This window comes from Astyanax mexicanus, chromosome 5, assembly GCF_023375975.1.
Source record: "Astyanax mexicanus isolate ESR-SI-001 chromosome 5, AstMex3_surface, whole genome shotgun sequence".
NCBI lineage: Eukaryota > Metazoa > Chordata > Actinopteri > Characiformes > Acestrorhamphidae > Astyanax > Astyanax mexicanus.
This window is the reverse complement of record NC_064412.1, coordinates 27,567,782-27,590,269: the sequence shown is the minus strand read 5'-3', so window position 1 is coordinate 27,590,269 and position 22,488 is coordinate 27,567,782. Positions and strand designations below refer to the sequence as shown.

Genomic DNA, 22,488 nt, shown 5'->3' with positions numbered 1-22,488 from the left:
TTTTTAAAGTCATTAGAGACATCAGCCACAATTCCCTTCTTTCTCCATTAAGTTCAGTGTGCAATAAAGTTATCCTTTAAGCAACAGTAAAATATATTTAAAAAGGCTTTAGTTACTTCCTTGTATCCAGAGTTTAGGGAGTTTTATCTCTTGTAATGATCTTGTGATTTTGCGCTCTTCTGGGGCATGAAAGGAAAGTTTGTCCGAGCTGTGGATCGATTGCACAAATCCATTCCTCTCACTACAGTGTTGTTATGCTAACTGGCTAGCGTTAGCCAACGAACTGTATTCTTCTTCGGCTGTGCTGTTCTACCTGGCGCTCCGCAGCGCCTCTAGTGTTATGGCGGTATGTAAAAAAAATGCATACGGTTCTATTGTCCCCTCAGGTAAGACAAACATTGCTGATACAATATGTACGTGACTTGTTTCATGCGAGCAGAGTAGATATAACTGTAGTGAAGAGAAGTGTTGAAGGTCTGTTTTAGTGATTTTTAAGTGTGTCACTAACAATTGCTTGAGGGCTAATGAAATGGTATTGTATATTTGGGGACAAAACGTTGGTTTAAAGGAGCATTAGATGGACATTCCTGAATAAATGTTATAAAAGTGTAATTAGTGTAATTTTAGAATTGTTAATAATCTGTTGGAACAAAACATCATTGTGTTTGTCTGTGTGTGTTTAAACAGCCAAGGTAGGGAAGACGTCCCTGATCATGTCTCTGGTCAGCGAGGAATTCCCTGATGTGGTAGGAAAGCTACTTGTTTTTGTGTTTTCCTTCTTTATTTTTTTGTTTGATTTCCTACAGTATTTTTGTAGTGAGTGTGTGTGCATATGTTGTGTGCAGGTTCCCTACAAAGCTGAAGAAATCACCATCCCAGCTGACGTCACTCCAGAGAGAGTCCCGACACACATAGTGGATTACTCAGGTAGAGTGGGAACACTTACTGCCACAGTATGAAGCTATAAGGACTTCATTAGTCACCTTTATCTGAGTACTTATCAGTAAGAGCTTTACACTGTTTTACTTTCACACAACAGAGGCAGAGCAGACAGATGAACAGCTGTATCAGGAAATCTCAAAGGTAAGTGATGTGCTTTTAAATGTGTTTTGGGTTCATAATTAGAAAATTATGACCGACCATGACAGAGGTGTCAAGTAACAAAGTACAAATACTTCAATACCTTACATTGGTAATCTATACTTTACTGGAATATTTATTTTTGAGATTTTTTTTTGCTTCTACTCATTACATTTTCACACAATTCTACTCCTTAAAAATCGCTTTGTTACTCGTATTTCATTTCAGCTTGTTTTCATTCCAGCTTGTTATTGCTAAAAAAAAACTCAAATCTAGATAAATATCTTCATCCAGTAAATTTTATTGCAGTTTGATGCAAAGTAGAAACATGGATATGATATATGGATCGCATATAAAACCTTACTGGTTTATATGCGATCCATCACACCTGCACATCACGTCACACGCCACATCATAAACCTGACTTTTAACTTAGATACAACAATAGAATAAAGAATAAAATAACATTGCTTTTACCTTAAATGAGCTACTGGCAAAGTTCCATAAACACTATAAACATACCATACTGGCAAGTGACTCATTGACAGATTTATTTTACGTTACACCCAAAACACACCCATGATTAATTAAGACATGCCTTAATTATCACGCGCCCAAAATCAAGCTGCATGATGCACGATTCGACCTGTGTGCTATAGATTGCTAAAATAGGGCCCTTTATCTTCTACAGAAGTATTTTAAACTCTAGTATCTATACTTCTACCTGAGTAATGAATGTAAATACTTGTTACACCTTTGCAAACTACTGACCAAATGACAGCAGAGAAGAAGTTGGGCTGGACCATATGGCGCAAGTTTAATGTCATAATATTAAAAGACATTTTCCCAACATATGATATTTATTACAACACTCTAAATACTACCCTATAACTGGTACAGTGGATTCAAATCAAAATGTACTCAAATGCACTGCATTTAATTTAATAGGACCCATCTATCTATAATGAATAATGCAGATGGTCATTGTTCTTTAGACACTGACAGTATAAACAATATGCTATTAAAAGCATGTGTTGCATAATTTGAACTATTTTTTTCTCAGTATAATTAAACCATGTGATCTTGCCCACTCCTATATGAAGAATATAAATATATTGTCTTCTTAATGCTTCTGGTCCTGATATTTGTAGCTAATATGAGTTTATTTTTCATTTCAGGCCAATGTGATTTGCATAGTGTACTCCGTCAATAACAAGAAGTCGATTGAAAAGGTGAGTTGGCATAAATGCTGCAGGGAGTTGAGTTTCAAATTTGCTGGGGATCAATGCATTAAAGAGCATTTTTGTGGAAATCAAAATATTATGATTGATCTCTGAGCCTAGATCTCTAGCCAAGACAGTTTTGGCATTAGATGAGTACTTCTTTACAAATGTTCAAAACATAGTTGGTGTTGTAACCTGTCTCTCAACACTCTTTAATTTCCAGATCTTCATTAGTTTGCTGAATGGATGTGGTTTAGAACACTTTGTGATTTACTTTAGTCAGTATGTACAAACACAAACGTCTCCACAGTGCTGAAAGCTTGAATACCGGTAACTGGAATCACTTTTAGATAGCACAATGTGTGGTGCAGATTCATCTCCAGATCCAGAGGGGCAGCTGATTCTAACCCTCCTCCCCTCACAGCCTAAGCAGCAAGCTGATTGGCTCTTTTTTTTTTTTTTTAATTGGTAAGACTTTATCTGTAGACACATGATTTGAGACGTGTTAAGAGTTATGGAACTTCTCATTCATATTTTAACTAGTAGCTGGTCTCCTCATTAATAATAATGTCTCTGTTTCAGTGGATATTCTTTAACGGTTTGTGTATGTAAATTAATCATGCTGCTTAAGTAAAATGTTTGATTACAGTAAATCCAGAGAGTTTCTTCCTTCAGGTGATCAGCCACTGGATTCCTCTCATTAATGAGAGAACGGATAAAGACAGCAGGTCAGTGAACTTTACAGCCCTGCTCATATTACATGTGTATTTTCTAATTTAAATAAGTTCATGTTTATTCTGATAGTGATTATATTAAGAGAATATAAAAAAATGCATCTCTTTCGTGTGTCTCTCTGTCTCTCTGTCTGTCTGTCTAGGGTGCCTCTGATCTTGGTGGGGAATAAGTCAGACCTGGTGGAGCACAGCAGCATGGAGACCATCCTGCCCATAATGAATAAATACACAGAGATCGAGACATGTGTGGAGGTATGATTGTTTGTGTGTGTGTGTTTATACATCTTTCACAGTGATTTAGACCAGATTCAGATCAGTGGCACACCCTTTACCCTTTACTGTGAGTGCGGCATCATGTAGCTCAAAATTAGATGATTTAATGGCAGATAATAATGAAAAATTCGTCTAAATTTGGTGAAACTGGCTCTGAATGAAATAAAATGAAAAACAAACCCTTTCTGTGGTTTTTAGGCTGTTTATATTTCATTAATCTTTAAGCTTTCTAAAATGTATAAAAAATATTTAATGCAACATAATCCAATAATTTATAAAATTATTTAAAAACTATTAGCAAATTTGAACAGACAGTTATGTGTTTTAGTTTCTGCCCGTTTGACCTCACACCTTTAGCTTGTGAATGAAAGCCTGCCGTCAAGTTCCTGTAAAGAGTATTGCAAGAATTACAGCTGTGGTCAGGGTGTGATTTCAGTTTGTGCGTCAGTGTGTGTGCAGAGCAGCAGTGATGAAAAAGCAAAAAAACAAATATAAAAAAAATATATATGTATGTCTTATATGCATGCCATTATGCAATCATCGTTAATGCATGAAATAATTTTTTTAATTATTAACAAATTATTTTAACGAATTATTCACAAAAAAGGCACCAGTTGCCAGCAGTTATATAAATATAATTCCTAGATTTTATGAATTAAACATTGATTCTCATTATTGTTTTACATTTAAATACTCATTATTAAAAGCTTCAGTATTAAACAGACTTTGGTAAGCAGAGTTTGGTGCAGATGACCCACTGTTGACTTCCCAGTGTTATCCCGGCTGTTTGGCCTTGTCTCAGGCTGGCTAAGGAGTAAATCTGATTTTACTAATTCAGACGCTTTGCTGAAACCGTCTCTATTCAGTTAAGTAACAGCGATACGAGGCAGAGATTAGCAACTTACACACTGTTGAAATAATTTTATCTACTTCAGCAGGATGTGGGTCACACAAAAAACTCTCATAGTAAGAGGCAAAAAAAATCAAATTTACAGACATGTTTGTTTTTGACCTTTATAAAATAAAATAAAATCTATAGTAAAATCTATTCATGTTAGTTTACCAGTAACCAGTAATTAGTCTCACTGCACTGTTTATATTAGGAGTGCACTGAATTGTCGGTAGCTGAATATATTTGACCAAAAATGGCAAAAAAAAAAATTGTTCAGTGAAGAGTGTAAATGCAGAAAAGCCTAAATAATATATCCTAAAAATATTTACACTTTACACTAAAGGTAAGATTTATGAGGAATCTAAATCATACTAAATACCATTTTAATTAGTGACACAGGATTTTTAATATTTTCATGTTTTTTTATGATAGTTCTGTTCTCCTTGGTGCATTAAATCTGAGCTTACTGTTATTATTTAATTGAGTTCTATAAAAATATAAATTGCGATTATAATGAAAACCAAAGCTTTCCACAACACAAAAGACATAAAGTACATACATAGGCTTATAACTTACACGTTTTATTTGAGTACATCAATACAACATATTGATGATGGACTCTTAGTGATGAAACAAAGTGGTGCTAGAAATCTCTCAATCCTTTAGCATTACTGGGTTGTTTAGCAGCAACAGTTTGAGACCAGATTTAAGATTTACGTTTGTCTGATCACAGATAAGTCTGTGATCTTAGTCTATAATCCATTAGAGAAAAAAAAATACATTTAATCCAAACCGGCTGGTTAATCTGAAAATTAAAGGGCTCATAAGATGCATATGCTTTTTGTGTAGTTTGGGTAGTTTATGTGGGTAGTTTATTGGCTACACACATGGTAAAGTTTCAGATTTCTGCAGTGTAAATAATGGGGTAAAGTGTGATCCTTCAGATCATCACATCATTAACATTAATAATAGATTTGTTTTGTCATTATTGTTCTCAGTGCTCAGCAAAGAACCTAAAGAACATCTCTGAGATGTTTTATTATGCTCAGAAAGCCGTCCTGCATCCCACTGGCCCACTCTACTGCCCTGATGAGAAAGAGGTACTGACCAAAGTCATAGTGTTGGTTATATTATAGACTTTTAATGTTATGTTATTTAGACTTAATTTGTATTTGAATCCATTGTTGAATCCATTGTAGTTCTGGGATTTTAATGTTAGTTGCACATGTTTAATCCATGCTATCCATTTACACCAAGTTTATAATATAATAATTCATATATATAAATGACAAGTGTGCTTGTTTTGTAGATGAAGGCTGCATGTGTGAGAGCGCTCACTCGCATCTTTAAAGTGTCTGATTTGGATAACGATGGAATTCTCAATGACGATGAACTCAACTTCTTCCAGGTAATAAAAAAATATAAGAAACAAAGATAACAAATAAAGAATCTGTTCAGAACTACAATCGTAATACTCCTATTTTTTAGGACTGTATTACTGTCCATTACTTTCCACTGTTCCATTACTGACTATGTTAACTAGTTATTGCATTGTATTGTATTATACTGTAATGATGGATTTGTTGCTGATCACCTCCAGAGAACGTGTTTTAACACTCCACTGCCTCCGCAAGCTCTGGAGGACGTCAAGAATGTTGTGAGGAAAAACACAACAGATGGAGTGTGTGAGGATGGACTAACACTAAAGGGTAAGAGACACAAAAACGTATGAAACTAAACACTAATGCGAACTTAGCAAATCTGACCTAAAATGTGTGTATCAACAACCCAAGTATCACATCAACACAGATTCATACACTGCTTCCTTGCTCTCTCCTCCGTCAGAGTAGACGGGAGAACAGACCAACGTGCCTGGTTAAAAGTCTCTGCTTGATAACATGCAAATAAACACGTAAAAAAACATAATGACAACATCGAGATCACCGGGGGACTCTGAGTGGTCTATCATCCGGAGATGTCTGTTCGAATCCTGGTCATGTAGCTTGCCATCAGCTGCTGGAGCCCTGAAAGAGCACAATTGGCCTTGCTCTCTCTCTGGGTGGGTAGATGGCGCTCTCTCTCCTCACATCACTCCAAAGGGTGATGCCGCTCAGCACAAGGCGATGTATCGGAATCGAGTCGCTGCGTTTTCCTCCGAGCGCGCTGTGATGCTACTCGGCAATGCTGCATTAGGTGGTGACTGACTTCACATGTATCGGAGGAGGCCTGTGCTAGTCTTCACTCTCCTGGTGTTGGGGCATCACTAGTGATACTAGTGAGTTACTATAATGAGTTTCTTTTTTACAGTAATGAGTGGGTTGGATAATTGGCCTAATTCAAAATAAAAAAACATAAAACATCAAGGTCACCAAAAATAACAGTATTGATCAGTTAATTGAGGTCTATTACATATGTTTCATTTTCTCTAGGATTCCTTTTTTTGCACACACTCTTCATCCAAAGGGGTCGGCATGAAACCACGTGGGCGGTCCTCCGTCGCTTTGGTTATGATGACGACCTAGAGCTGCATCAGGATTACCTCTTCCCACCGTGAGTCTCAACACCAGATCATTGTCTTCCATTAATTCCTCTTATATTAAAATAAAAATCAGTTTTTTGGTTCTTAAGGTGAATTAAATTTAAGATTTTTTTCACATAATGGAATGTTCTGTACCAGGCCAGTCTCAAACTGTACATGTTAAGCTATAACAGTAAGATGTGGTGTCCAAGCAACATAAGATTATTCTATGAGCAGCAAAATGGTGTTTTTATTAGTTGTCACATTAGTACAGAATATAATTAATTGGGCATTTTCAGTTACTCCACATTTCTCCAGCATTTTATAAGGTGTCACAGACCCCCACAGTCAAACAAATAAAATTTGACTGAATTGACTAAATGTTATAAATTTGTACACTTAGTAGAAGTAGCATGGACAGAATAATAAGCCCCACCCCCTGCTGCCTCTATCTTCATCTCCTCCGTAGGGACCCTTCCATAATCCAGCTATTAATCCAGCTACTCTAATCTAATCTGCTAATCTCTCGTGTTTGTGTTCCTGCAGGTTAAAAATACCTCCCGACTGCAGCACGGAGCTCAATCACAACGCCTCGCTCTTCCTGCAGAGCGTCTTCGATAAACATGACAAGGTACCTGTGGGCTGCTGTACAGATCTGAACACTTCTGTCAGGGTTTATACAGTGGTTACAGATTGTGTACTCTCTTACTTAACACACACATTCGCAAATTCTCAAAGTGTCCTGTTTATGTATTCTGATTTTAGTCCTACTCTCCTACTAATTAATTAGGAATGAATCCGTTTCTCTGATTTTGCTATTTATAGGTATATGTTTGAGTAAAATGAACCTTGTTGTTTTATTCTATAAACTACAGACAATATTTCTCCCAAATTTTAAAGAAAAATATTGTCATAAATTTCAAAGAAAAATATTGTCATTTAGAGCTTTTATTTGCAGAAAATGAGAAATGGCTGAAATAACAAAAAAAGATGCAGAGCTTTCAGACCTCAGACTTAATGCAAAGAAAACAAGTTAATTTTCATAAAGTTTTAAGACTTCAGAAATCAATATTGGATGGAATAACCCTGTTTTTTAATCACAGTTTTCATCCATCTTGGCATGTTCTCCTCCACCAGTCTTACACACTGCTTTTGGATAAATTTATGCCACTCCTGGTGCAAAAACCAAGCAGTTCAGCTTGGTTGAATGGCTTGTGATCAAAGAAACTCTCATTTTTTTCTAGAGCTGTACTTGTTAGAGTACATTTTAGCTGTTTCCTTATAAATCGACCAAATAATGTCGGTAGAAAGCCAAAGGCCACAGGACTGCTATTATCCAGACATTATTGTGGTGGTGTTTTTTTTCCTTCATTTTTTTTTATATATAAATGTTAGTGCTAGGATGAGAGTGGGTCCACACCAAGACATATTAAGACATAAGTTTTTTTTTTTTTTTTAATATTAATTATTGGACTGCGCGGTAGTGATGCATAATATTACAGGATCTTACACTAATATGACTCACATTTTGCAGCTCCACCAAAGTTATTTTGTGTAGCTGCAGAGTTCTGGCTCAGAGTGGAAATTAACAAAGACATTTATATCTTTGAATCTATGTGTAGATTCAACGCAAAAACATTGAATTGCCCTTTCAGTGCCATTAACATGATTTTGCATGTCATTTTAAGGTACACTGAACAGGTAATGTTGCTTTAAAATGGTGTCCGAATTAATCTAGCTCTTGATCTACAGTATTTCTTCTTTTTTACAGAAATTCACTTTTATATAATACAAATCTCTATGTAATGTAATTACAGTCTCTCTTTAATGCGGTCACAGTCACTGAACACATTCCAGCACTCTTCTGCCTGCCCCAGATATTTTGTGATGTGATATTTTTTGCTGTGTGGTGTGAGCAGTCTCCACTGCGGCTCAGCCTGAGCTCTGAAGTCTGTATGTGTGTCTGTATTTATTGTGTTTCAGGACAGAGACTGTGCCTTGTCCCCGGAGGAGCTGAAGGATCTATTTGATGTTTTTCCCTACATGCCCTGGGGCCCTGATGTCAACAACACAGTGTGTACCAATGACCACGGCTGGATCACCTACCAGGGCTTCCTCTCACAGTGGACGTGAGTTTACAGTTTTTTATTTTGTCCAGTGGTTAGGTGTACATCATCTCTGTCCAATGAAAAACAAGTATCTCCATTTTTTGTCAGGTTTTAGTTGACTAGAAACAGTTTCTTGCTGTTTTTCAAAATGTCTTGATCAGGGGTGTCCAAAGTTTTTTTGTTGGGGGCCAGAAGGAGAAATATATTTGATGTCATGGGCCACAGACTCTGTAATAAAACAACTAATGAAATATACTACTTTAAATAATACATTTTCCTGATTATTTTTATTTACACACCATTTTACTTGACTTACTATCTTTGACAGTGTTGTGTAAACTAAGATTTTTCAAATTGATGTTTCATTTCATGATGTCTCTTAATATTAAACCCCTTAATTACGGCAACTTTTAGACGCTTTAGACTTTGGCCTGTTTTTCTGCGCTGCAACTGCGCAGCCTCTCCACTTTAAGACTCTTTGGGTCGATTTTCTGCTCTAAAACTGCGCAGCCTCTCCGCTTTTAGACTCTTTGGCCTGTTTCTGACACCTAGCTTTCAAACTTTGAATCTCACATTATAAAAACCTGCTTAACAGCGGGCCAACTTTCATTCTATTTCTAAAATACCTCGCGGGCCGCTCCAAAAAAGTAATGTGCCGCAAATGGCCCGTGGGCCGTAGTTTGGACACCCCTGGTCTAGATGAATGGACCAATAGAAATTCTCTAAAATTACCTGAAATAAACTCTTTTTACATTGACTTCCAGTTGCTTTTTTGAAAATACACGTTCTTCACTAAACAGAGATGATATGATGATAAGTGGTCAGTGAGTGGAAACGCACAGTAAGCATTCGTTATCAGACATTGTGCACATTTTGTGTGTGTGTGTGTGTGTGTGTGTGCACAGGTTGACAACATATCTAGATGTCCAGCGGTGTCTGGAGTACTTGGGTTACCTTGGTTATTCCATCATCGCCGAGCAGGAGTCTCAGGCTGCTGCTATCACAGGTAAGCTTTTTGAAATTAATAAAAGTCTCACACCAGACATGCTTGTTTGCAGATTTTCATTTACACTGCCTGGCCAAAAAAAGTCACCACCTGTATTTAACTAAGCAAATGATGTGGTGTTGATGCTTCAGTTGGTCAGGTCTAGGTTCAGCAACAGTATGTGCTGAAAGAATGAGGTCAGCTGACTACCTGAATATACTGAATATAGACCAGGTTATTCCATCAGTGGATTTTTTCTTCCCTGATGACACAGACATTTTCCAAGATGACAATATCAGGATTCATGGGGCTGGAATTGTGAAAAAGTGGTTTAGAGAGCATGAGATCATCATTTTCACACATGGATTGTTCACCACCTTAACCTCATTGAGAATCTTTGGGATTTGCTGGAGAAGACTTTGTGCAGCGGACAGACTTTACCATCATTAGTGCAAGATGTTGGTAAAAAAAAAAAAAAAAAGCTAAAGACCGTCCAATAAAATATTAGAGTGTAACATTTTTTTTTGGTGGTGATTTTTTGGCAGGCCGTGTATTTAAGCACTTTTTTCACAATTGTATAAATTGAATAGACAAAGTTTTAAACTTTTAAAGACAGGGAAAATTACAAAACAACAACAACTCTTAAATGCAGAATGATTTTAACATCCCAGCAGACATGATAACAAATCACAATACAATGTTTTTCTTCACTTTGTAGTGGGGGCCCTTTTATCTGCTGATAGTTTTAAACTTACTTTTAATGTCTTAGAATCCTTTAAAGAATTTTGAGTATTTTAGGTCCATTTATAGTGTTTATGGAACTATTTAAAATATTTAGTTTTAATAAGGAAGCTGTGTTAAGGTTATTGGCATATCACTTTTTAATGTCTATTGTTTTACATTTTTCAGCTGTTTTTCTGTTAATAAAGTATGATTCCTTCATATATTGTGTGATTTAGTTTAAACCTTATACCAATTAAAGACCTCATTTAAAGCCTTAGAGTTTTATATTAAATGAACTCCTAAAAGTACAGTAAGTAACCTATATTACAGCCCAGTCATGCAAAAAAAAACTACACTAAATAAATAATAATAACAATACAAAAATAAAAAAAAAGTAATATACTGCAAAACCATCTTAAAAATACAGTGATATACATTGTTGGTCATTCCACCCAGCGCTACTTACATCTAACACAGAAATACACCAAATACTTGTGCATCCCTAGTTTGGGCAGATGCAGTGCTGATATGTGTTATATCCATATGGTGGAGCTCTAGGACCAGTGTGAAAGTTGTTATACTAGTGATTAATGGATTAATGTATTATTAGAGAAAGAAATAAGTTAATAAAAATGGAATTTGCTCTAAAGGAGTGTAGACATTGAGTGACCGTAATCTGTGTGTTTGTGTCTGTGTGTGTTGTTTGTGTGTTGCTCTCAGTGACACGAGAAAAAAGACTGGATCTACAGAAGAAGCAAACCCAGCGAAGTGTGTTTCTCTGTAAAGTCTTCGGGGGTCCTGGAAGTGGAAAGAGTGGATTCCTGCAGGCCTTTCTCGGACACAACCTCATGGTGAGAGAATACACACACACTTGAACGCATACACACACACACACACACACACTGTGAAAGTATGAAGTGGTTGTGTCTACTGATGTGACCAATAAATTAGGTGTTTCTTATATACAGTGGCCAGTGAGGTGAAGCACAGGCTAGGTGTTTCTAATAAAGTGGCCAGTGAGTGAAAGCACAAGGGAGGCGTTTCTAATAAAGTGGCCAGTAAGTGGAATCACAAAGTAGGTGTTTCTACTAACGTGGCCCTTGAAGGGGAGCACAAGGTAGAGTGTTTCTTATAAAGTGGCCAGTGAGTGGAAGCTCAAGGTAGGGGTTTCTAATAAAGTGTCCATTGTGTGAAAGCATAAGGTAGGGGTTTCTAATAAAGTAGCCAGTGAGTGGAAGCACAAAGTAGGGGGTTTCTAATAAAATGGCCAGTGAGTGAAAGCACTAGGTAGTGTTTCTAATAAAGTGGCCAGTGAGTGAAAGCACAAGGTAGGGTGTTTCTAATAAAGTGGCCAGTTATTGAAAGCACAAGGCAGAGTGTTTCTAATGAAGTGGCCAGTTATTGAAAGCACAAGGTAGAGTGTTTCTTATAAAGTGGCCAGTGAGTGGAAGCACAAAGTAGGGGTTTCTAATAAAGTGGCCAGTGCGTGGAAACACAGGGTATGTGCTTCTAATAAAGTGATAAAGTGGCCAGTGCGTGGAAGCACAGGGTATGTGTTTTTAATAAAGTGGCCAGTGAGTGGATGCACAAGGTAGCTGTTTCTCATAAAGTGGCCTAAACAAATGGAAACTGTATAACTGTATGACTCCGTTTTTTGCTCTCATGTTGTTTATTGAGTGTTTGTGTTCCCACAGCATCAGAGGATGGTTAAAGAAGAACATAAGTCATATTACTCTATAAGCACCGCCCACGTGTACGGCCAGGAGAAGTACCTGCTGGTGAGATTAATGTATTTTTATATATAATGTATCTTATTATTTATTAAAGACCGAATTATTCAAATACAATGTGAAACTGTGCTCAGTTCTGTAGGTATGAGACTGTGGACCTACAGACAGACTATAAAAGGTTAAGAGGGCTACATTTTGATGTTCTTTTCTCCACAGCTTCATGAAGTCTTCCCAGATTATGACTTCCTGTCTGAGTCGGATCTGTCCTGTGATGTGGTGTGTCTGATTTATGATGTCAGTAACCCATGCTCGTTCGAGTACTGTGCTCAGATCTTTAAGGTGTGTTCAGTGTTCTCTCATAACAGTTTCTAGTATGGTGGTCAAGTGGGTTGTTGTCACACATTTATGAAATAACATGTTATTTCATTTATTTTGAAAATGTATTTATTTAAGCATGTATTAATATTTTTTATTAATAGTAGTAATTGTACTTTTATTTGGTGAAGTAAAAAAAAAACATTTTTAAACTTAACAAATGTAAATTTCTAAATGTTACTATTACTATTATTAAAAAATATTCAGTGCATTGTTTTTATTATTGTTATTATTAGCAGTAGTAATCAGAGGTGTCACGAAATGAAGTACAAATACTTTACTTTCTTACATTTTCACACAATTATCTGTACTATCTACTCCTTACATTAAAAAAAAAACCTTGTTAATCATTTTAGCTTGTTTTTATTCAACCTTATCCAAATAAATCTCTCCATCCATACAGAGTGAGTTTGATTGTGGTTGGATGAAAAGTATTAACATAAATCATTCCAAAACCCTATTAGTTTATACACAATCCATCACACCTGCACACACAGGCCATGTCACATTCCAGCAAGACATATGTAACCTAGAATGAGGATGATTCGTAGCAGGGACTCAAAAGAACTTGATAGGCTCCGAGGGTGCAGCCAAAGTTTTTCTTTGTCCTTAATGGCCATTTCCCCCTTTTACACTACTTTTACTTTTATACTTTAAGTAGTTTTGAAAGCAGTATTGTTGCACTTTTACTGAAGTAAAAAGCTCAAGTTAATACTTCAGCTTTTACAGAAGTATTTTAAACCCTTTTATCTATACTTCTACCTGAGTAATGAATGTAAGTACTTTTGATGTTTTTGTTTAGTAGTAGTAGTAATATGCAATGATAATTTAATGGCATAATAAAAATTATTACCCTTTTAAAGATATATATATATTTTACTGTTAAGAATAATTGGAATCTTTAAAATGTTTAGAAATCCTAAAAAGTTTGATTATTTTATGTAAATGTGCTGATATTGTTTAAAGTGATAAGTGGAAAAATAAGGTTAAACATTACAAATTAAAACATATACTGCTCTAAAAAAAGACCAGTTTCTGAATCAGTTTCTCTGATTTTGCTATTTATAGGTATATGTTTGAGTGAAATGAACATTGTTTTTTTTTCTATAAACTATGGACATGTAGAGCATTTAGAGCATTTATTGGCAGAAAAAGAGAAATGGCTGAAATAATGAAAAAAATGCAGAGCTTTCAGACCTCAAATAATGCAAAGAAAACAAGTTCAGATTCATAAAATTTTAAGAGTTCAGAAATCAATAATTGGTGGAATAACTCTGGTTTTTAATCACAGTTTTCATGTATCTTTGCATGTTCTCCTCCACCAGTTTTACACAATGTTTTTGAATAACTTTATGCCACTCCTGGTGCAAAAATCCAAGCAGTTCAGCTTGGTCTGATGGCTTGTGATCATCCATCTTCCTCTTGATTATGTTAGAGCTGTATATACTGTGTACTCTGTTACAGAATATTGCATATGTTCTTTATTGGTTCTGCAGGAGTACTTGGTGGACAGTAAGGTTCCATGTATGCTGGTTGCAGCAAAGGCGGATCTGCCAGAGGTTCGGCAGCAGTTCAGTCCGAGCCCCCTGGACTTCTGCAGGACCCACCGACTGCCCCCTCCTCAGAGCTTCACCTGCAGCACCGCCGGGACCCCAAGCAAAGACATCTTCATCAAGCTCGCCACCATGGCCACATACCCGTGAGTATTTATGTACACACACAAACACACACACACACACGCACAAACTTTTATACAGTTCTTCATAGACTTTTGATCAATTATTTAAGGATGTCTGGCTTTTTTCAAGTCTTAAAATCAACCCCCAAAAAGACCTTTTTGAAGGGACTTTCCTTAATTCATATAAAAGTAACAGTGATGTGTACGTGCATACACAAGTGTTTCACCTCTGATCTGTCTGGCTTCAGTTCCTCTGTGGGCAGCTGGTCAGGTCGGTCAGGGTTTAGTAGTTTTGTAAAAGCATCACTTTTCAAAGAACCAGAGAAGCCAAAACTGTTCAAGGTGCATCTGAGTCAGATGAAACTGATCCAAGCTAAATAAAGATTAGCTTAATTTTAGTTTATAAAAAAAAAAAATTATAAAAAAAAAAAAAATATATATATATATATATATATATATATATATACATATATATATATATATGTATGTATGTATGTATGTATAAATATATAAATATAATCTTATTGGTGTAAACTGACATTATTGTTCATGTTCCTAGTCTACCATGGTAAAAGCTGTGTTGTTCTCTACTACACTAACCCAACCAGAAGAGTAAAGAAAGCTAAGCAACCTGTGCTAAGATGAACCCAGTTAAACAGCACTCTTTATTACCTACCAGTTTATATTTAATACAACAACTGAACAAAGTATTAACAGTAGCAGTTATATAAAATGTAACTGCTGTATAACGTGGGGCTCAAATTGCTTTGACTTTTGACTCTCGTTTAACATTTACCAAACCAGTATATAAAATCAGAAATGTATAGAATATATATAAAACAAAACATTGTTTTATTTTAGAAACTATAGAACTATGTCATTTAGATCATTTATGCAGAAAATGAAATGTTTGGAGAGTTCAGAAATCAATATTTGGTGGAATAACCCTGATTTTTAATCACAGCTTTTATGCGTTTTGGCATTTTCTCCACCAGTCTTTCACACTGCTTTTGGGTGACCTTGTGCCACTTCTGGCCCAAGAATGTAAGCAGTTCAGCTTTGTTTAATGGCTTGTTGCCTTCCATCTTCCTCTTGATTCCAGATGTTTTAAATGGGGTGTTGCCTGAGAAAAAACATAGTGATTGAAATGTTGGAAGTATTATTAAATGGCTGGTATGATTAAATGAGTTGGTCAGTTTTTTTTCTACATTTGCCTTTTATGAGATGACCTGTGACCATGAAATACAGCCTAATGCTCAGTACAGGGGTATTAAACCTGTCTGCAAGGAGCTGGTGTGGCTCCAGGTTTTTATTCCAGTCAAATAGAGGCTCATGTGATTAGTTGTTTAAAGACTGACCAGCTAATTAAACACGTAGAGTCAGGTGAGCTCCTGAATGAATGAAAACTAGAAACCATATTATCCCAGTGTGGACTGGTTTAACCTCTCTATAAGCATCGACTCTCTCTCTCTCTCTCACCGACAAAGGTTGCTAGGAACCTGGGTGTTATGGTTGATGACCAGCTCTACTTCACGCACCATGTGGCCTCAGTTGCTCGATCCTGCCACTTCGCGCTTTATAACATCAGGAAAATTAGACAGTTTCTGACGCAACAGGCCACCCAACCCCTGGTGCAAGCGGTCGTCATCTCACCTCGACTACTGCAATGCCCTGCTAACAGGCCTCCCGGCCTGTGTAGTAAAACCACTCCAGATGATCCAGAATGGATCCATGATGTCACCCCGCTGCTCATTGAGCTCCATTGGCTACCAGTTGATGCTCGCATCAAATTCAAAACTCTTACAATCGCCTACAAGGTGATGACAGAACCGCTCCTTCCTACCTGCACTCACTCCTGAAGGCTTACGCTACCTCCCGGCCGCTGCGCTCCTCCAATGAACGTCACCTCGCTTTGCCAAACATTCACACAAAGCAATCCAGACTGTTCTCATACAGAGTTCCCCAATGGTGGAACAAACTACCTTCCACTACCAGATCAGGAGAATCTCTCGCTATCTTTAAGAGACTCCTGAAGACAGAGCTCTTCAAAGAGCACTTACTCTCCTAACACCTCTAACACACTAACTACTTCTAACCCCATTTCCTTCTTCCCCTACTTCACTTCTCTATCCCTTATTTCCCTTTGACCTCCTTTAAGCCCTATCTAAAAATGGGTTATCTTAATTCCTATTACTTTTGTACTTCATTATTGTAAGTCGCTTTGGACAAAAGCGTCTGCCAAATGTAATGTAATGTAAATGTAATGTAATGGTTTAACACCCCTGGCTTAGAGCATTGATTAATAAATAGATACATTTTTTACATTGTTTTTAACCTGTCTCAGTTGCATGTTTGTGGAGAATTAGCAAAATAAGAATTAATCTGTTTAGTGTAACTGTATATGATTTAAAACTCTTAATCTTGATTTTAATTTTAACTTCACAAAGCAAGGACTCTTTTCAGCTCTTCATCTACAGAGGATGGTCCAGCACTGTGGGCATGATAAGGGTTGTGTATTGGTAAGAGCCTGGTGATATTTTATGTCAGTGCTGCAAGATTTTTAAAAGCAAATCAATATCATGATTTTACCTTGATTAAATGTAATGGACTTTGGACACAGCATTTTTCTTTGTTGCAAGCAGGAGAGTCACATGACTACACTCACAGTGGTATGATTTAAAAGAGACATTACATAAACACTCACTGTGCTTATTCTTGTGGTATTATTATTACTATTATTACTTTTTTTTTTTTTTTTTAAAGAAAATAATTGACATTTAGCACTTAAATATCAGGTAAGCCACTCTGTGCATATAATCATTACAAAGCCAATTCAAGTATGTAACTTTCTATTGCATACTTTGCATAATACTACAGAGCAATTCATAACAGATCAAACACAGATTAGCCACAACAATAAAACCAGCTCCATATACACATTACACTGGTCAGCCACAACATAATAATCACTATAATAATCACTCTACGGTTCTGCTTTCGTTGTAGCTATTTTAATATTGAGGCTGAAACTTCCATAACCTTTAGCAAAACTACATTGATCCTATATAAGTGTATTAATTATTTGATTAATAAAAAAAAACATGCTTTTTTAAGTAAATAGAAGTAGTGTGAAAGAGCATATTAAACAGTGGGATTCATTATGGATCATTACAGATACTTTACTGTAAAAGTACCAAGTATTCATGCAATGAGGAAAAAGAAATCCTATATAGAAGAAAAAGATGCATCAAGAAGTATCGCTAATTGTTTAATAATCGCATTGTAGACCTCATTGTAGAATCATAATCGTAATCTGATCGTAAGGTGCCTAAAGATTCATACCAATAATAATGGCCATGATTAAAACATCATGTCTGCAGATAATCTCTACCTGTAAACTACAGCAACTGTTTTATCTCAGTTAATCTTCACTATCTGCATATCTATCTGTTTTATTCACAGTCTTTGAGATGTTGGTGTTTTACTGTGAAGTTCCTGAGGAAACCTCAGCACCAAGAAACTGCGGTCTGACTCTGTGTGTGTGTTGTTTTTTTCTGCAGTCACGCTCGTCTGCGCTGTATGTGTACTTGTAACAGATGCACCTTCTGCCTCTGTCAGAATATCCTCAACTCGGAGCTGCTTCACACGGTTAAAGCAAAACTCTACACGGCCATCTCCAGCAGGTCCCTCTTCTATCTGAACTTCCTCACTTTCTTACACAACCATACTTCCATCCTTCCATCCATCCTTTTATTGCTTATCCCAGCATGTGTTCACTTTTCTGCTTCTTTCTTCTTTGTGTTCATTGTGCTTCATTTCCGTAATGATTGGGTCCGTTATCGTTTAGGTAGAAGTTTTCAGTTTTGCTCTGTTTCGGTCATCCTTTTCGTACTCAGTTCACAAGTTCTACTTTTGTTCTTTCCTTCCTTCTTATGTAAATTGTTCTCAAAATGACAAATGGACAGGAAGGTCATCCAGCAAATGAGTCAAGTGTAGCTAACTAAGTTAAGTAAAGCTAAGCTAAGTAAACAAAACTGCAATAAAAAAATACTTTCTTTTAAAGTCAAACGAGCACTGGATGTTAATCTACACAGATTTCTCTCCTGAAAACTGTTTATTTGGATGAGTAAAGTGTTTCTGTTTATTTACAGTAAGCTTAGATTCCTGAATTTCTCCAGCACTTAGGTTGGAGCATTAGCGGCTAACAGCTAGCAGCAAATGCTGACTGACAGCGCTGTACTGAGAAACCCTGAGTGTTTCGGTAAGCCAGGGTGATATTAGCTAGCGATTCGTCCCACATAGCTTGTTTTAACACAGTAAACGCACACGCTACACGCCAGTTTACTCATCTCTAAACGGTGAAGGAGCTGGTAGGGTTAGCAGCTAATGCTGCTCCAGCAGTGCTAGCCAGGGTTAGCAGCAGGTTACAGGCCAATAATACTCACCTCTGAACGGGGAAATAATGGTTAGCAGCTAATGCTAATGCTACTCCATCCCCGTGCTGAAAAAACACATCGAAACTCTTTTATATTGATGTACTTCAGCAAAGTGGGTTTACTGCTCCTTACAACCTGACTGGTAAAATTCATACATAAGGCACACTGGATTAAAAGACGCACTGACGATTTGTGGGAAATTTAAAGGATTTTTAGTGCGCCATATAATGCAATTTTTAATACAATTTTCAATTGTCAACAACAGAATTTGAACAACTAAACTCTAAATATAGATGCTTTAATTATAGATGTTGGTCCAGTGTAAGCCCACAGTGTAGTTGCCATTGCCATATCTAAGCTGCAAGTTCCTTTACTAGCCCTTATTTTGGGTACCTGAATATGTAGCTGCATTGGCTGCATTTGGACCCGTTTTGAACTAAGTATGTTTTCCCACCAAGACTATTTATTTGGTCCAGTTGAAACATACTCCTTTAATTTGAGATGAATTACTGATAATGCACAGTTTAATCTGGTATGTTAGCCAGATAAGGCTAATTACCACAACTATGAACAAATGCTGTCTCTGCTGTCCAGGCTAAGCAGTTTCACACTGAACGCTGCATGTGCAGCATTTACTACTAACGGCCGCGCACCTCCAGAGGACACAGGGTGCTCGCGTGGTTTACTGGTGCGCATTTTGTTGCATTTAAGTTTATGCCTGTGTGAACCCAAACCAAACAGAGAGAGAACAGATTTCACATGCCCTGACCAAGCCTTAAATGTGGTGCACAAAGCTAGCCTAGTTATTCTTATAAGACACATCAGTGAGACATTTAGTACCTTTGGGTTGTGTGTGGACTACAATCATCTGATATCTTGGGTAAGGATATGTATATACAACATTTGGCATTCAGCAATAAACTGTGACGTCTGATGTCACACAGCCCAACTGCTGCCCATAGTGCTGTGTTTCAGTACTTATCTGCATTATTTTATAGCATTCATGCAGGACTGGGTGTAATTACCTAATATAGTTCCTGAAAAGCTAGAGCTGTTTTAATTTTGTTGGTCATTTTGGATGACTGTACTGCCTTGTTTCGAATAACTGAATGTCAGTCAGACTGATGTTGATGACTAGAGTGTGAGGATGATTCATTTAGATGCCTTTTGTGTATAACATCACCTGACCTTCCTCATTCCTCCTGTTGCCTTGCTGTTTAGGTCAAGTTACTTTTGTGGATGTTTGTCAAGATAGAAAAAGTAAGCTTTAAATTATGAATGTGTAGATTCTTCATCTGGAGTTAGAGCACTTTTGAAAGGCTTATAACTAGTGTTTAAAAAAACAAAAAGTTATATCTTTGGTACTGAAACATTTGATATTGTTTTGTGTTGAGGGAGTTAGTTCATATTTTAGTATAAAAATGGTCAGACATTTATACACTCTAAAATTGCACAGTTGCTCATTCAGTACTCACTTCAAGTGGGTATTCTCCACTTTAGAGATTGTTTTGCATGGAGTTCCTAGTTCTTGTGTGTATTTAGTAGCATGAACACTTGAAGGACTTGCGAGTACAGCACAGCAAATTGTGAGAAACACAACAACCTGATGGCTCAAAAAGTTTATATATTGATATCAGTTCAAAAATGATATTGGTGGACCTCCTCAATATACAGTACAGGCCACACAAGTTTGGACACACCTTCATATTCAATGCGTTTTCTTTATTTTCATGACTATTTACATTGTAGATTCTCACTGAAGGCATCATAAACTATGAATAAACACATGGACTTTAATGTACTTAATAAAAAATGACCTGGCCTCCACAGTCACCGGACCTGAACCTAATCGACAATTCAATGCTAAACACCTCTGGGAACTCCTTCAAGACTGTTGGAAAACCATTTCAGGCGACCACCTCTTGAAGCTCATTGAGAGAATGCCAAGAGTGTGCAAAGCAGTAATCAGAGCAAAGGGTGGCTATTTTGAAGAAACTAGAATATCAATTTATTTATTTATTTTTTTTAGTTATTTCACCTTTTTTTTTAAGTACATAAAACTCCATGTGTTCATTCATAGTTTTGATGCCTTCAGTGAGAATCTACAATGTAAATAGTCATGAAAATAAAGAAAATGCATTAAAGAAGATGTGTCCAAACTTTTGGCCTGTACTTTACATCATGAGCCAATGTTTGTTTGGTGACCATGGATATAAATGAGCTGCTGCTCACGCATTCTTCACAGCTGTTAACACACTTCCTTTAGCGGTTGTATGGTTCTCCTCCAGACATTACCCAATGCAGTCTCGCACACAGTCTCAGTGGGGTAAAAATCTGCTGATTTTAATTGCTTTTATGAGATCGCCTGACCTACTTCACTTCTCACACTGTCCTGGTATTCAGATTGAGTCATTGCTTCTCCATCAAAAAAAAGAGGAGCAGACCTGTCAGACACTTCTAATATAGTTGTTGAGCTGCCAGTCATGCTAGCTAGTGTACATAGCGTAGCTAATTAAGGTAGTGGCTGAATTTTATTTGTGCTATTGTACATTTTTGGGGTACAAAGATCTTCAATTGTTAACTTTATAAAACTGCCAAGAGAAATGTGTTCTGGCTTTTAACTTGGGGGACAGTTGTGGATTTACAAACATTTTGCAAGGCTAACGTTACAGTTTGCAAAGGAAGGTAAAGATTATCAGGGACAATAAATGATGGAAAATGTACACAGATATGGGCATTTCCTAGTCATATGTATTGAGCTACACATACAGAAGTAAAGTACAGTGTGTGAAGCATGTGAAATGCAACTTTTCAGATGTCTTGGCATGAATTTGTAGATGGAGTTGTTGAGGTTCCTAAAGCTGTCCTGCAATAATCCATTTTATGCAGATTAAATATTCACACAGTTCCTGCAAATTGTGTGGTAGGGGTGGAGTGTTGATGCCACATCCAATAGCAACCCACATATTTTTAAATTGGATAGGTCTGGCAATGCATCTGCATGGGATAGCATCTGGGCACTTTTCTACCGGCATGGTGCCGGTGGCTAGAAAATTCAGTACCATTCTGGCCCCACGATCTTGCTGGTCTGGAACCAGCAAATCTGTAATGCGAGTGGCCAAAGGGAGGGTCGTTCAAGCATCACAAAAGAAAAGATGTGCAGGAGCCGGCACTGGCTCCAACACCAGCACTTTGTTTGTGGAAAAGAGGTGTCTGTGTCTTTTAAGGCAAACTCTTGTGATAGCAGCAGTATGTGGATGAGCATTGTCCTGTTCAAATAGTACAACTGAGGGTGTGTTCAGAAAAGCTAGGGCTACTGGTTATAAAAACTCATTAACATAACATGAGTGTAGTTTACAAAAATGTGCATTCAGCTTTGGTCATGAGAAAGCTGACCATGAGGCAGTGGTGGCTCAGTGGTTAGTGCACTGGGTTATTAAAGCCAGGGTTGTGGGTTTGTACCCAGGTTTGGTAGGCGGTAGTGCTGGGCGGTATGACCAAAAATGTATATCACTGTATTTTTCAAGATTCTGCCGGTTTCACGGTATATCGCGGCATTTTTATTATTATTATTATTATTATTTATTTATATTTCTTTTTATGACTGGGCTTTTATGTAGATCTGTGACTTACTGTACTGTTAGGAGTAACTACATATAATATAAAACACTAAGGCTTTAAATTAAGGCTTTGATTACTAGTGGGTTTATTTTGTTCCAGACAATTACACAAT

General features: G+C 36.9%; 1 protein-coding gene across 2 annotated transcripts in view; it reads left to right on the top strand.

The window, feature by feature from the left end:
• rhot1b (ras homolog family member T1) overlaps positions 1 to 22,488 on the top strand; it is a 33,915-nt gene that overhangs the window by 5,096 nt on the left and 6,331 nt on the right. Inside the window, exons 2-19 of one of the 2 annotated variants that reach the window (XM_007257105.4) lie at positions 688 to 746; positions 846 to 927; positions 1,040 to 1,083; positions 2,259 to 2,312; positions 2,979 to 3,031; positions 3,181 to 3,289; positions 5,201 to 5,302; positions 5,512 to 5,610; positions 5,803 to 5,911; positions 6,632 to 6,752; positions 7,267 to 7,351; positions 8,704 to 8,849; positions 9,734 to 9,834; positions 11,257 to 11,387; positions 12,231 to 12,314; positions 12,483 to 12,605; positions 14,138 to 14,340; positions 17,880 to 18,002. In XM_007257105.4, the coding sequence (XP_007257167.3) occupies positions 688 to 746; positions 846 to 927; positions 1,040 to 1,083; positions 2,259 to 2,312; positions 2,979 to 3,031; positions 3,181 to 3,289; positions 5,201 to 5,302; positions 5,512 to 5,610; positions 5,803 to 5,911; positions 6,632 to 6,752; positions 7,267 to 7,351; positions 8,704 to 8,849; positions 9,734 to 9,834; positions 11,257 to 11,387; positions 12,231 to 12,314; positions 12,483 to 12,605; positions 14,138 to 14,340; positions 17,880 to 18,002 (1,828 nt within the window). The remainder of the gene's footprint in view (positions 1 to 687; positions 747 to 845; positions 928 to 1,039; positions 1,084 to 2,258; positions 2,313 to 2,978; positions 3,032 to 3,180; positions 3,290 to 5,200; positions 5,303 to 5,511; positions 5,611 to 5,802; positions 5,912 to 6,631; positions 6,753 to 7,266; positions 7,352 to 8,703; positions 8,850 to 9,733; positions 9,835 to 11,256; positions 11,388 to 12,230; positions 12,315 to 12,482; positions 12,606 to 14,137; positions 14,341 to 17,879; positions 18,003 to 22,488) is intronic. The other variant, XM_049479542.1, reaches the window with a different exon arrangement.